Source organism: Lithobates pipiens, unplaced genomic scaffold, assembly GCF_037356315.1.
Source record: "Lithobates pipiens isolate NorthernLeopardFrog02 unplaced genomic scaffold, aLitPip1_a1.2 Scaffold_18, whole genome shotgun sequence".
In the NCBI taxonomy this organism is placed as follows: domain Eukaryota; kingdom Metazoa; phylum Chordata; class Amphibia; order Anura; family Ranidae; genus Lithobates; species Lithobates pipiens.
The window spans coordinates 632439644-632455456 of NW_027507758.1; the positions used below are offsets into that span (position 1 = coordinate 632439644).

Here is a 15813-nt window from a genome sequence, read left to right on the forward strand (position 1 = left end):
CTTGTGGCGAGGCCGATGTACAACGCCCGCGCGCATGCGCGGCCGCCGCCATTACCAGTCACCGCACAACACATGATCCGACCTGGTACTGGGAGCTTGAAGTACTCATAGTGCACTCGGGGCATCATAAATGGGGGGGCCTCCTGCCAATAGCAAGGACGTTTGGCCAAATTGCCGCTTGCCGGCCAATGGCTGGTTAGTAAGCTCTTCATGGCATCGCAACAAAATCGCCCGTGCCCACCCTGCTAATAGCTGGGAAATTGGGCTCCAGAAAGAACCGTCATCCTGAAATTCGTGCACAAACCAGCAGGCCTGGATCCAAACTTCATAAGGTAAAACACCTTGGTCCTAGGAGGAGGCCAAAAAAGGAACGTGGTCTCTGACTAGAAGCAAATGTAGCGGGGTCTCTTTAAGGACTATAAAACTACTGTTCCCAGAACCCCGCTGGTTCCCAGGATGTTTGGAGTTATGCCCCAGAGACTCATGGGGGAGGGCATATAAGGAGGGGGAGAGGCCTAGTTCGCTCTCTTTTGGACACCCCCCCCCTCTCCTAGCAAGAGGAGGTCTGTGCTGAACTGCTGGAGGCACAAGGCCTGAAGCCTGGGCCTTGTGTTTTTTTCCAAAGAGCCCTCTGCCAGCCTAGCTGCACCTGAGAGACATTTTCTCATCCTTGCTGCAGTACACCAGAAGGATTGAAGACTCGGAGGTCGGTGGATTCCTGTTCCTAGACGAATCGGCAGAGGAAACGGACTTGGACTTGTCCGGGTGGTGAGAGCTGTTTAAAGACAGATACTTTATCTTTATTATTCGTTTGGATTACAAAGTTGTTCTTCAAGTGCACCACCGAAAGATTGCTAGCGAATATTGTTTCACTGGACTTCCATCTAGATCAGTCAGGCCTGACTGCATAGGTAGATAGTGCTGGGTGTTAGTTTACCCATGGGGGGAAGTAGCTGAAAAAGGGCAGCGCTAGAGTTGCATAGCAATACTTTATTATGCTGATTACTCTGTTTATCTTTATTACTGGTTACTGCAGGGACCTGCTTATGTGTTGCAAACCAAATGTTCGATTCATGTTATTCCTTTTATAAAACAACAAGTAAAGTCAGTTATATACTTTCAAAGATTGTCTATGAGCTTGAGTTATCCACCCACGCACACACATATTTAGAGTATAAGCGATTTAATGTGTATTGCTAGATACTAACTGTGCCAGAGTGGGTAGAGCAGATTGCCGGGGGGGTTGGCGGAGCTGTGCTCAGGGCCCAAACCAAACTTGCGGCCCTCTTAAGTGAGGGTATCGCTATACGTGGGGGCTCGTAAATCCGGGATTTCTGAGACAGCGGTGAACACACCAGAGGTACCGGCATGGACCCACAGGGAGTCAGAGCGTGGTGTGAAGCGGCTAAGGCCGACCCAAGTCAGTCAGTGGTCATTAGCCTCCCAGGGGAGAAATGGTCGACTGAGACCGTAGAGGAGTTAATGAAGTCAGTGTCCCCAGACCATGAACCATGGGTGATGGAGATAAAATCAGACCCAGACATCTCATATCAGTACGCGCTAGTGGAATACTGGGATGGGATGCCGGAGTCTTGCAAGCGCAACTGTGTACGGACACAAGACAACAGATCCTATAGGTTGGCGCACGCAACAAAGGAGGAGCCATCGCCAACGGGATCACCGCAGGCTGCAGCCCGTACCTCACCTGAGAGTCTCAGATCAGCACCGGCCACCCTTAGCGCAGAACTGTGTGCTGTCCTGGGGGAGATTGTGGCCCAGTGCAAGAAGGATCCCACAGATTACCCGATGTCGGGGTACAGAAAACTCCGGATGTTTTCAGGGAGGAAACCTGTACCTTCGGAAGAAGAGGGATTTGAAGAGTGGTTAGATAGCGCAACTCAGGCACTAGAGGAATGGGAAGTTCCAGAGCGCAGAAAGAAGCAGAGGATTGTGGAAAGTCTAAAGGGGCCTGCTCTAGAGGCCGTACGCAACCTGAAGATGAGCAGGACAGACTGTAATGCGCAGGAGTACCTAGATGTATTACAGAATGTGTTTGGTGGGACAGAGAAAATCTCTGAGCTTGCTTATCAGTTAGAGCATTGCTACCAGAAGAAAGGTGAAAAACTATCAGACTACATGGGACGTTTAGATAAAATCCTGCATAGGATGATCCTAAGGAAGGGGATCAGCCCAGGGAAAGTAGATGAGGCCCGTGCTCAACAGGTACTGAGGGGAGCTCAACCCATGGATCCTATTGCATGGACACTGCGTGCCCGACAGGATGGGAAGAATCTGGAGTACACTGACCTCATCCGAATGATCAGAGAGGAAGAGGCCCTACTGGAAGAGAAAAGGGAAGAACATCTCATCGAGCCCGTCAAACAACCGGTAGCAATAGTTACACCGGCCATGACTCCCGCTAGAGATAAGGAGGTGGACACTTTGAAGTTACAGATGTCCCAGGTGATGGAGATGTTGACTGCTATGATGGCGAAAGGAGGGGGAGCCGAGAAACCAAGTCCTAGGAAGGAGTTGTTTCCAGATACACCAACACCAAGCCCCACTCGAGACCGAGAAGAGATGCTATGCTACAACTGCGGGGGCAGTGGCCACTTCGCCAGTAGATGTTCCAGTCCCAAGAAGAAGAAGATAGATAACCGCCAGCCGGCGGGAAACTCCAGAGGGCCCCGGTGAGGGAGTCAACCGGGTGCCCATGCCTTTCAGTGAACTCCAAACTGAATAGAAGGAAGAGAAAGAGAGAAAACCAGACCCCTCAGAAGGAATGTCTACAAATAAGAAACAATAACATCCCTCAGTGGGTTTGTACTCCCATTACTGTGGGGAGGGTCAATGCATACCAGGCTCGAAAAAGAATAAAGTAAAAAACCAACTGGATGAAGACGGGTCCCCAGAAGAGCGTGGCCTCAACCCGGCCCTACCCAGAAGAATTGGTCGGCCCGTCCCCCACTGTCTCCATCCAGGTGGAAGGAGTCTACACGAAGGCCCTCCTGGACACTGGAGCTCAAGTGACTTTGTTGTACAGAGACTTCTATGATAGGCACTTGAGCCATTTGCCTATACAGAATATAGAAGAGCTGGAGATATGGGGCCTGGGAGCTCAGAGTTTCCCCTACGATGGTTACCTGCCTATAAAGCTGACCTTCGATCCATCTGTGGCGGGGAAAACAGAGGTGTTTGACACCCTGGCAGTTGTGTGTCCTAGACCGCCTGGGGCCAGCAAGATGTCCCTCATCATAGGGACCAATACGGATCTGGTGCGAAGACTTCTGACCCCTCTAGTGAAGAAGAGAAACCATCAAGATCCCAATATCCATCCCATGCTGAAGACAGCCTACCAACGGTTGGTCCTAGAGCAGAAGACCCCAGGAGAGGGGATAGGGAAGGTGTGGAGACTTGGGAGAGAAGGAGTGGTGCTGCAGCCCGGAGAGGTAGCCTGCCTCAGGGCCACGGTGAAGCTTACCTGGGAGCAGCCTGGCCCCATTGTCATGCTGGAATCCGATCCAAGGGAGCACCACTCAGGCCTGGAAGTGATACCGGAAGTGATTCCAATCAAGGCCCTGAAGAAGGCTCGAGGAAGAGTCCCAGTGAGTGTGAGAAACCCTACGGAGAGACCCATAGAGATCCCTGCCAGGATGCTGTTGGGGCAGGTGAGTCCTGCGGCCCCAGTCAGCTGGTCAGAAGTAAAAGGAACGGGTGAAGGAGGAGATGTTTGGGAAAAACTTTCCATGGAAAACCCGGACCTACCTGGAGCCTGGAAGGAGAGAGCCAAGGCCCAGCTGACTAGATGGGAGAGGATTTTCTCAAAGGATGAGTTTGATGTGGGATGTGCCAGGAGTGCCACCCACCGAATCCGCCTCCAAGAAGACAAACCCTTCAGGGAAAGGGTTAGGTGGGTCCCTCTAGCTGATCTGAAGGATCTGAGGGAGCAGCTTGTGGAGTTGAAGAAGACTGGTGTGATTCGGGAGTCTAGAAGTCCCTATGCCTCCCCCATAGTGGTGGTCAGGAAAAAGAATGGGTCGTTGAGGCTTTGTATTGACTACAGGACTCTCAACAGGAGGACCATCCCTGACCAGTATACCACACCGAGAATAGAGGATGCCCTACAGAGTTTGTCTGGTGCCAAGTGGTTCAGTGTAATGGACCTCAAGAGTGGGTACTACCAAATCCCCATGCACCAGGAAGACCGAGAGAAGACAGCTTTCATAACCCCAGTGGGATTCTTTGAATTCAACAGAATGCCTCAGGGCCTGTCTGGAGCCCCTGCTACCTTTCAACGCCTCATGGAGAAGACCGTTGGAGACATGAACCTCATAGAAGTCCTTGTGTACTTGGACGATGTCATTGTCTTCGGGAAGACTTTGGAAGAACACGAGGCCAGGTTGGAGAAGGTGTTGAGAAGACTCAGCGAAGAGGGACTCAAGCTTTCTCCCGAGAAGTGCCGGTTTTACCAATCCTCTGTGAAATATCTGGGACACATAGTGTCTGAAAAGGGAGTGGCTACAGACCCTGAGAAGTTGGAGGCAGTTACCTCTTGGCCAAGACCGACAACAGTCACAGAGCTCAGATCTTTCCTGGGGTTCTGCTCCTATTATAGAAGATTTGTGGATGGGTTTGCCCGGATTGCCAAGCCACTAAACGAATTGCTCAAGACTGAAGGAGAAGAGGATGGCTTGGGACCTAGGAGGGCCAGTGAGTCGGTTCAAGATCAGTGGAACCCAAGGTGTGAAGAGGCTTTCCGAACCTTGAAGAGGAGCCTTACCACGGCCCCAGTCCTGGCCTATGCCGACCCCACCAGACCATATGAGCTACATGTCGATGCCAGTCATGAGGGCCTAGGCGGAGTGCTCTATCAAGAGTATGAAGAGCAGCTGCGACCAGTGGCCTATGTGAGCCGGAGCCTGACTCCCTCGGAGAAGAACTACCCCACTCATAAATTGGAGTTCTTGGCCCTCAAATGGGCAGTAGTAGACAAACTGAAGGACTATCTCTATGGGGCGGAGTTTACCGTAAAGACAGATAACAATCCTCTGACCTACCTCTTCACTACTGCAAAGTTAGATGCAACCGGACACAGATGGTTGGCTGCATTATCCGGATTCAACTTCAGTCTAAAGTACAGACCAGGGGCTGGAAATAGGGATGCAGATGCTCTGTCCCGAAGATCTCATGTCATGGTCAATGACTGGGAAGACTGGACCCAGGTAGCACCGGAAGGAGTGCGAGCACTCTGTCAGGGTGCTGAGTTTCAAGCAAGAGGGGGCTCCCAAGCAGAGGAGATAGGAGTCACCGCAGTGGGAGTCCCTCAACCCTACTGTGGGGTAACTCAACTAGCAGAGCAACTCCTGCCAAAGCTGTCCAGAAAGGAGCTGAGCTATGACCAATTGGAAGACCCCATGGGGAGATTGGTCCTTGAAGCTTTGGAGAACGAGAATCCAGAGGGACTTCGACATCACCCTTCCAAGGAGGCTCGCCTGCTGAGGAAAGAGTTGGATAAGCTACAAGTACATCAGGGAGTGGTCTACCGAAGGGGCCCCTCTGATAACTCAGAAGATAAGTGGCAGTTGTTTCTCCCAGAGAAGCACCGAGAGACGGTACTAATTGCCTTACATGACCAGCATGGCCATCTAGGGGCGGAGAGAACTTTCCAGCTTGTCAGAAGCCGGTTCTATTGGCCCTGTATGAGGGCAGAAGTGGAGGAATATTGCCATTCTTGTGCACGATGCATCCAGAGGAAGACTCTACCCCATCAAGCTGCCCCAATGGGCCACCTACAGAGTCAGGGTCCAATGGATCTGGTGTGCATTGACTTTCTCTGCCTCGAACCCGATTTGAGTGGATTGGGAAATGTTCTGGTGGTAACCGATCATTTCACCCGTTATGCCCAGGCTTTCCCCACCAAAGACCAAAAGGCCTCCACTGTGGCCAAGGTGCTCATGGAGAAATACTTTGTCCACTATGGATTACCACAGAGAATCCACTCAGACCAAGGAAGGGACTTTGAGAGTCGTATGATCCGCAACCTACTGGACTCATTGGGAGTAGAGAAGACCAGGACTACACCTTATCATCCACAAGGAGATGCCCAACCTGAGAGGTTTAATCGGACCTTACTAAACATGCTTGGAACTCTAGAGACAGAGAAGAAGCAACACTGCAGCCAACACATATCAGCTTTGGTGCACGCTTACAACTGCACCACAAGTGATGTGACGGGTTACTCCCCCTACCGGCTCATGTTTGGGAGAGAAGCAAGATTGCCGGTGGATCTGGCCTTTGGCATTTCCCTAGACCATGCCTCTGCTACCTCCCACAAGGGATATGTGGACCGACTTAGACACAATTTGAAAGTGGCCCATGTACGAGCTCAGGCGGCCTCGGACCAAAGGGGAGCCCGCAACAAGAGGAACTTCGATCTGAAGGTTCGAGTGCAAGACCTGCAGCCTGGGGACTGTGTACTGCTACGCAATCTGGGGATCCCTGGGAAGCACAAGCTTGCTGATAGATGGAGATCGGAGCCCTATGTCATTTGCAGAAAGCTACCTGGATTGCCTGTGTATAAGTTAAAACCAGAGGGGAAAGTGGGGCCCTTGAAGACTTGGCACAGGAATCATTTGCTCCCGCTTACTGAAGCAGTCAGAATACCTCCAGTGAGAAATCCACCAGAATCTGGTTCCATTCTGGATACCCCGGGACCTAGCACTCGGTCTCAGACCTCCCGGGTTAGAGATGGACAAGATTCCCAACAAGGTGAAGGTGGAAGAGGAGAGCTTGAGTGGCTGTGGCCTTCATCAACTCCAGGAAATTCTGCCATAGATCTCCCACCTACTGAGGATACACAGGATGGGACACTGAACCCAGAAGCTACAGAGTTCATTCCATCTAGTGGTGTGCCTGAAGGCTGGGAAGATATCCCTAGCATTCACTCAGAAGAGGAAAGGACTGATGTTCCAGAACCAGTGATGCTGTCAGAGTGTGTTCCTGAAGTAGAGCCTGTGGCACCAGAGCCTGAAGTCCCAAGAGAACAGAGAGCTCGCCGAGTTGTGAGACCCCCCAAGAAGCTAACCTACTCTCAAATGGGGGAGAGCTCTGAGGACTCTGTTGTGACTGCTAGAAGAAGTGCTGAACGCTCTAATCCCTCCACTGACCATTTGGTGGAGGGCAACCCCAGCTCACTCTCTGGCACAGTTAGGCAGGCCACTCATGCCAGTGTGACCTGTGGGACAGGGAATCCCACCTCTGAGTTCTGGTGGAAATTCCCTGTACCAACATCATACCCAGCACTTTCAAAATTGGTACAGGATATGTGTTAAAAGTTTATCTTTGGGGACCAAAGAGTTTAAGTGGGAGGAGTGTGTAGCGGGGTCTCTTTAAGGACTATACAACTACTGTTCCCAGAACCCCGCTGGTTCCCAGGATGTTTTGAGTTATGCCCCAGAGACTTATGGGGGAGGGCATATAAGGAGGGGGAGAGGCCTAGTTCGTTCTTTTTGGGATACCCTCCTCTCTCCTAGCAAGAGGAGGTCTGTGCTGAACTGTTGGAGGGACAAGGCCTGAAGCCTGGGCCTTGTGCTATTTTCCAAAGAGCTCTCTGCCAGCCTAGTTGCACCTGAGAGACATTTTCTCTTGCTGCAGTACACCAGAAGGATTGAAGACTCGGAGGTCGGTGGATTCCTGTTCCTAGACGAAAAGGCAGAGAAAACGGACTTGGACTTGTCCGGGTGGTGAGAGCTGTTTAAAGACAGATACTTTATCTTTATTATTCGTTTGGATTACAAAGTTGTTCTTCAAGTGCACCACCGAAAGATTGCTAGCGAATATTGTTTTACTGGACTTCCATCTAGATCAGTCAGGCCTGACTGCATAGGTAGATAGTGCTGGGTGTTAGTTTACCCATGTGGGGAAGTAGCTGAAAAAGGGCAGCGTTAGAGTTGCATAGCAATACTTTATTATGCTGATTACTCTGTTTATCTTTATTACTGGTTACTGCAGGGACCTGCTTATGTGTTGCAATCCAAATGTTTGATTCATGTTATTCCTTTTATAAAAACAACAAGTAAAGTCAGTTATATATACTTTCAAAGATTGTCTATGAGCTTGAGTTATCCACCCACGCACACACATATTTAGAGTATAAGTGATTTAATGTGTATTGCTAGATACTAACTGTGCCAAAGTGGGTAGAGCAGATTGCCGGGGGGTCGGCGGAGCTGTGCTCAGGACCCAAACCAAACTTGCGGCCCTCTTAAGTGAGGGTATCGCTATATATGTCTCAGCAAATCTCCTGAAACCTATTAGCACCAATTTGCCTTTCTATGTCTCAGAAGATCTCCTGCAGCTTATTAACCAGTTGCCGACCGCCGCACGCCGATGTACGTCGGCAGAATGGCACGGGCAGGCATAAGGGCTTACATGTACGTCCTTTGCCTCCCGCGGGTCGGGGGCCCGATCGGGCCCCCGCCCGGTGCCTGCGGCGGTCGGTATTCGTTCGGGAGCGATCCCGGACGAGGGGACGGCCATTCATTCATGGCCACCCCCTCGCGATCGCTCCCGACGAATAGAAATCCCCGGTGACATCACTTCCTCTCCTGTAATGTAAACACAGGAGAGGAAGTGATGTATTCTCTCCTCCGTGTCGGTATTTTTCGTTCCGACACGGAGGAGAGCGGATCGGTGAGTTGCACCAACACTCTACACACACAGTAGAACATGCCAGGCACACTCACACCCCCCCTTTACCCCCCGATCACCCCCCCAATTACCCCTGCCCCCCAGTCACAGTGACACCAATGTCATTTTTTATTTTTTTTTGCATTGGTGTCATTTGTGACTGTAATAACTGTTAGGGCAGTTAGGGTTAGCCCCCTTTAGTTCTAATGTACCCCCCTAACCCCCCCAATAAAGGTTTAACCCCGTGATCACCCCCCGTCGCCAGTGTCACTAAGGCTGGGTTCACATTGCAGCGGTTTATGAGAACGAATGTGATTCGCACCGCACTGCAGTGCAAATCACATCCGATCTCTGTGCGATTCGAGTTCAGCTATACAGATAGTATGGCTGAATTCGTGTCGCACCCGCCGCAAACTCGCACGGGACCCTTTTTTTGGTCCGCAGCAGAATCGGATCGCATGGGTGTTCACACCATGCGATCCAAGTTTGCAGATCGCACTGCGATATGCGAACTGATCTGGGGGTGTCATTAACATTTCACTGACACTCCCAGCAGTTCGCATAGGGCAGTGTGAACTGCCGCCGGGAGGCATGCGATGCGGGAACCCGCCGCGCATTCGTGCCGTTCCCGCATCGCTCCAGTGTGAACCCAGCCTAATAAGCGATCGTTTTTCTGATCGCTGTATTAGTGTCACAGGTGACGCTAGTTAGGCAGGTATTTAGGTTCGCCGCAGCTTTTTATAGCGCCAGGGACCCCCATATACTACCGCATAAAGCCCCCTGATTGCCCCCTAGTTAACCCTTTCACCAGTGATCACCATATAACTGTTACAGGTGACGCTGGTTGGTTAGTTATTTTTTTATAGTTTCAGGGCACCCGCCATTTATTACCTAGTCTCACTAGTGTACCCCTAAATTTAGGGGTGTCTACTTTCCAAAATGGGGTCATTTTGGGGGGGGGGTTTGTGCCATCTTGGCATTTTATGGCCTTCAAAACTGTAACGCCCTTAGAAAGCCTGAAGGCGGTGCTTGGTTTTCGGGGCCCCGTACGCGGCTAGGCTCCCAAAAAGTCCCACATATGTGGTATCCCCGTACTCAGGAGAAGCAGCAGAATTTATTTTGGGGTGTCATTTCACATATGCCAATGGCATGCGTGAGCAATATATCATTTAGTGACAACTTTGTGAAAAAAAGAAAAAAAGTTTGTAATTTTCCCGCAACTTGTGGCAAAATATAAAATATTCCATGGACTCAACATGCCTCTCAGCAAATAGCTTGGGGTGTCTACTTTCTAAAATGGGGTCATTTGTGGGGGTTTTGTGCCATCTTGGCATTTTATGGCCTTCAAAACTGTAATAGGTAGTGAGAAGTGAAATCAAAAATTTACGCCCTTAGAAAGCCTGAAGGCGGTGCTTGGTTTTCGGGGCCCCGTACGCGGCTAGGCTCCCAAAAAGTCCCACATATGTGGTATCCCCGTACTCAGGAGAAGCAGCAGAATTTATTTTGGGGTGTCATTTCACATACGCCCATAGCATGTGTGAGCAATATATCATTTAGTGACAACTTTGTGTAAAAAAAAAAAAAAATTTTTTTTTTGTCATTATTCAATCGCTTGAGGCAAAAAAATAAAATATTCAATGGGCTCAACATGCCTCTTATCAATTTCCTTAGGGGGTCTACTTTCCAAAATGGGGTCATTTGGGGGGGTTTTGTACTGCCCTGCCATTTTAGCACCTCAAGAAATGAGATAGGCAGTCGTAAACTAAAAGCTGCGTAAATTCCAGAAAACGTACCTTAGTTTGTAGATGTGACAACTTTTGCGCAAACCAATAAATATACAATTATTGACTTTTTTTTTACCAAAGACATGTGGCTGAATACATTTTGGCCTAAATGTATGACTAAAATTGAGTTTATTGGATTTTTCTAATAACAAAAAGTAGAAAATATCATTTTTTTTCAAAATTTGCGGTCTTTTTAGGTTTATATCGCAAAAAATAAAAATCGCAGAGGCAATCAAATACCATCAAAAGAAAGCTCTATTTGTGGGAAGAAAAGGACGCAAATTTTGTTTGGGTACAACATTGCATGATCGCGCAATTACCAGTTAAAGCAGCGCAGTGCCAAAGTGTAAAAAGACCTCTGGTCATTTACCAGCAAAATGGTCCGGTCTGAAAGTGGTTAACACCCATTTCCCTTTCTATGTCTCAGCAGATCTCCTGCTGCCAATTAGCACCCATTTCCCTATTAGAGAATAAAATGGTGGTAGTTCTAATTGTTTTATGTCACACAATATCAGTGCAATGGATTAGGAAACACAAACTGTCAGTAAAAAACCCAGTGAAGATAATTTTGGGGCCACAGACATAATCTATACCCCAATTCCTAGAGAAGAGTTTGTTGTGGAAGTGACGTTGTGTACAAGTAAATGAAAACCCCGATACTCCCAGCTGAGAACAATAAAGTTCACTATTCCAATCCTCCAACCAGTTTTCTGGCTGGGAAGGTCTGGGAGTCAATATTTCCCCATATGACCAGGAACAATGAAGAATTTACTATTCAAATCCTCAACAACTAGTTTTCCCACTCACTATTTCCCCAGCTGGCCGAGACAAGACTTCTTTAGAGTGTCAGCTTCTTGCATCATCCAGCATCGGGAGATGGATGATAAATACAATGACCCCTCCCCTTATATCCATAAATACCGCCCTCTTATCATCAAAGTAAAAGATGTGACAACATCTGTGATAAATCATCAATGTATTTCACCTCATCAGTATCCAGTGATAAACCATAAAGTGACTTCAAAGTCCATCCAACGTCTCCTTTATACTTCAATAAATGATATCACCACCAATAAATGTCTCCAAAACCTCCAGAGCTTCTGCCTCCAAATCTCAGTATATGCTCCAGCAAACCCTGTGTAGTGGACTACAAAACACCTCCTTTCCTAAACACCAATCCCAGTGTTCTCTTGGCGCTCACACTCAGATTGTGCACTTACCGGTCCCCCATCACCCTCCTAAGTGGCTCCACAATAGCTTTGGAGGAACCCTGGCTGATAAAGGGTGGACTAGACAGTAATATATTTCTATCCCCCTTGGTGGGAGTGGAGATGACCCATCTATAAGGATATACAGTACATACACACAGCACAAGGCCGGGTTCACACTACAAGATGTTTCTTGAGGCTGCAGTTCCAAGTGGTGGTGATCTCACTTCTAGCCAGAAAGCAAGTCTCTATGGAAGACAGACAGGAAGTGATGTCAGGTACAGACAGGAAGTTCTGGGTGAGAGGTGAGTTGGGAGGAAGTAGAGAGAAGACATTGCTGGAAGTGGTAGCAGAGGAGGTAATAAGATCTTATTTTCTATTTACACCCAGTAACCCCCCCCCCCCCCCCGTCATGTCCGTCCTCTTCCTCCATAGTCACTGTGATTTCTTTTATCTCTAGCAGATGATGATACATACCAGTGGCGGCTGGTGCTCAAAATTTTTGGGGTGCCACAAACTAACTGAAAAATACTGAAACAAAAACATCAATTGCAGCCACTGTGCCATTAAATGCAGCCAACTGTGCCCATCATATGCAGCCAACTGTGCCCCATCAATTGCACCTTCTGTGCCCGCCCACTGTCTGCCCAGCACTTACCCCAAGGTGGTGGCAGGTCAGGCGACGAGCTGTGGGATGGGTAGCGCGCCGATTGCTCCTGTGTCCTCCGTGCGCATCTTCTTCCTGCTCTGCTAGGCGGCCAATAGGATCGCCTCTGCCTTCAGCCAATCAGGTGACCGGTATTACATCCACGCCTCCTGATCGGCTGAGAGGCGGTTCTGTGTTAGCAAAGCAAATATTAATTTGCTTTGCTAACACACCTGGATGGACTGCAAGTGCAATGGTTTGCGCTCGCAGTTCACCTTTTTTGAAGCCTATTAGAGCCAATGGCTCCAATCAGGTGCTTCAAAAACACCCCCCCCCCCCCCCCCCGCTGTAATTCAGGCGCCTGACATCTGAAAAGGGGCCGGCCGCCTGAATAGGGGGTGTCTACAGCGCCCATGGATAGATTGATGCAATGCATCAATCTATCCATACTACACAAAGGGGGTGGCTGGAGAGAGGGGGCACACCTGTGCACCCCTAATGAACGCACTATCACTGATACGCACATATATAGTGTGGAAACCTAGATTAGAGGGGGCAGAAGAGTTCCCCACTTACAGGACCGGAACATTCTATTCAGTTTGGAGATGTGTCACCTTTCCCACCAATCTTTTCACCTCATCAGTCTATACTAATGAATTATACAACTTTTATAAGGGGTAGGGGTGTTTTTTTTTTAGGGGGGGGGGGGGGTTGGAATGTGTACGTCTTTAAATTATAAGATTCAAATGGGAAGATAGAGGGAAAGATTTTATTTGTAGGAATGTCCTGAAAATGAATGTCTCCATAATGATCCCAGTCTCAGACATTCATACTAAAATGTGATCAGTAAAGTCTCCAGAGTACACGGAGATCACAGGAATATGATGTGTCCTGGCAAAGTCCAAAGATAAAGTTCATCTTTCAGTTTAGGAGAGGTGAGACGCACCCGGGAGAAATTACTCTGTGTATGGAAACCTCTCAGAGTGCCCCTCACAGCTCCTCCTCCCAATGCCCCTCCATCCAGCTCTTTTTTTACGGTGGTCTTAGGGTGTTGGCAGACCAATCAGAACTGTTGATCCTGTATTTTATGTAATGATGTCTGCATTCCTTATACCAAGCCTTTTACCTACAGAGTATGGGGGTTTTTGAAGCGGAGCTTTAATTAAATGGAGACCTGACCAGAGATGATAGGAAGAGGATTCTGGAAAAATTATTTGATTTTACTATTTGTGTTCAGATCTAGAGTTTTCCTCCTGTGAAGTCTGGAGATCATATGACCATCACATTGCCTCCACCTCCCTCCCTGATAGAATAGAGAAATACAAAGAAGATTCTAGAAGTCACCAGAGAGATGATGGAGGAGAGGTGAGGAGGATTCTGGGAATTCTGGGACATTATCCAGTAACAGACAAGGGATGTGTCTGGATGGTGACTGTATCATTGTGTGTGTCAGGTTCCTATAAGGTGTCAGGATGTCACTGTCTATTTCTCCATGGAGGAGTGGGAGTATTTAGAAGGACACAAGGATCTCTACAAGGACGTCATGATGGACAATCAGCCGCCCCTCACATCACCGGGTAAGAGGAGACTTTATTGTAAAGGAGAGAGCAGTACGGAGGCTCCACCTAGATCCCCCATCGTCTGATAAACACATAGAAACAATGTATTCAGTCAGTGTGTGTGTTTCCTACAGATGGATCCAGTAATGGGAGCCCACCAGAGAGATGTCCCCGTCCTCTGTATTCCCGGGATTCCACACAGGAAGGTCACACCATCCCTCACCATCATCAGGTAAATGATTGAAAATTATTGGTAGCTATGATTTATATACAGCATGTATATATAAAACATTACAATTAATGTTTTATGATATCTTTCAGAGTGGAAATCTCGGGGATTATAATATTATTATTAAAGAAGAGTATAAAGAGGAGGATGAGGAGTATGGAGTGATGGAGGAGTTTTCGGAAGGACACAAGGATATGATGGAGCCACCTAATACCAGGAACCCACCAGAGAGATGTCCCCGTCCTCTGTATTCCCAGAATTCCACACAGGAATATCACACCATTCCTCACTGTTACAAGGTTAGTGGGATGTAGAGATTATGTGTAGATTTTTTTTATGTGAGCTAATATTTTATAGTTGATATTTTCTTTCATTTTCTTGGTGTAGAATGATGAGCTGACAGATATAAAAGTTGAGGGTAAAGAAGAGGAAGAGACGTATATGAGGGACGATCAGCAGGCTATGGAGGAGGATGGAATAACGGGGACATTTATAGAGGAGGACACTCCTACAGAGATCAGCACAGGTGGGCCATTAACACTAAATACATTCCTCCACCCATACTGCTCACTGATTGGTCCAGTGGTGGGGCGGGACTGTGTGATATCAGCCTGTAAAACCCTGGTCACTTTCTTAAACTGTGTTCCCCGTCCTGTATTCCTGTATTTCTCTCGGATAATCTTCCTTCTCTGTGCTGCAGACACAATTTATGTATCTAGACTGGATTTATGGAGAGTCTGGGGTTCAGCCGACAGTAAAATGTTCATTTTCACCATAGACGTTACTAGACCTAGGCACCTGGGTGATTTGCTTTGGGTGTTCAGCCCCATACCCGTTCCAGTAAGATCTCTGACAAAACAATTCTCCCTTGATTACTTGCTCTGTTGTCTGCTGGCTGTGCCGGGTGGAGGGATATGTCTGTATAGTCTCAGACCCCAAGTCACTGAGTGCAGTCTCAGGAGATGGGAGGCAGCGGTGTGGGACCTCTGCAACTTGTCCCATGTAAACATTTAATCTTCCACTGATTACTGAATACCAATATTATGAGTCCTGACTAGGGATGGCCAAACTGTTCGCCCGGCGGTCGGTTCGCGGCAAATTTTGCGTGTTTGCGATTCGGTGGACTATTGCCGCTGTTCGCCAGGTGGATATATTAGCTATTAGGTCCACAAAAGTCCTTTTAAGTACTGGTATAGGTGTAGTACAGTATATAGGGTTCAATGCACTGCTGTGCTGGTGATTGCAGCAGCCTGTCTTTTGTCAGTGTAGGGACAGGACGCTGTGTGCAGCAGGGACAGTCAGTTTAATCACTAACTAGCTATTACTATTAGGTCCACAAAGGTCCTTGTAAGCACTGGTATAGGTGTACAATATATAGGGTTGTGGTGCACTGCTGCCCTATTCTGCAGCAGTCTTTTATCAGTGTAAGGACAGTCTGCAAACCACTAGCTGCCAGGTCCACAAAGGTCCTTGTAAGCACTGGTATAGGTGTACAATATATAGGGTTGTGGTGCACTGCTGCCCTATTCTGCAGCAGTCTTTTATCAGTGTAGGGATTGAGGTACAGTCTGCAAATCACTAGCTGCCAGGTCCACAAAGGTCCTTGTAAGGACTGGTATAGGTGTACAATATATAGGGTGCTGGTGCAGGGCTGTGCTGCAGATTACTGTTGGTTTCTGCAGCAGTCTTTTATCAGTGT

General features: G+C 48.4%; 1 protein-coding gene across 3 annotated transcripts in view; it reads left to right on the top strand.

Annotated features, from left to right (window-relative positions):
• LOC143989544 (uncharacterized) overlaps nt 1-15813 on the top strand; it is a 221041-nt gene that overhangs the window by 142165 nt on the left and 63063 nt on the right. For 2 of the 3 annotated variants that reach the window (XM_077489706.1, XM_077489707.1), the window contains exons 2-4: nt 13564-13691; nt 13791-13903; nt 14020-14117. In XM_077489706.1, coding sequence (XP_077345832.1) covers nt 13678-13691; nt 13791-13903; nt 14020-14117 — 225 coding nt within the window. In that variant the 5' untranslated portion in view covers nt 13564-13677. Of the gene's footprint in view, nt 1-11953; nt 12039-13563; nt 13692-13790; nt 13904-14019; nt 14118-15813 lie in introns of those variants that run through there. The other variant, XM_077489705.1, reaches the window with a different exon arrangement.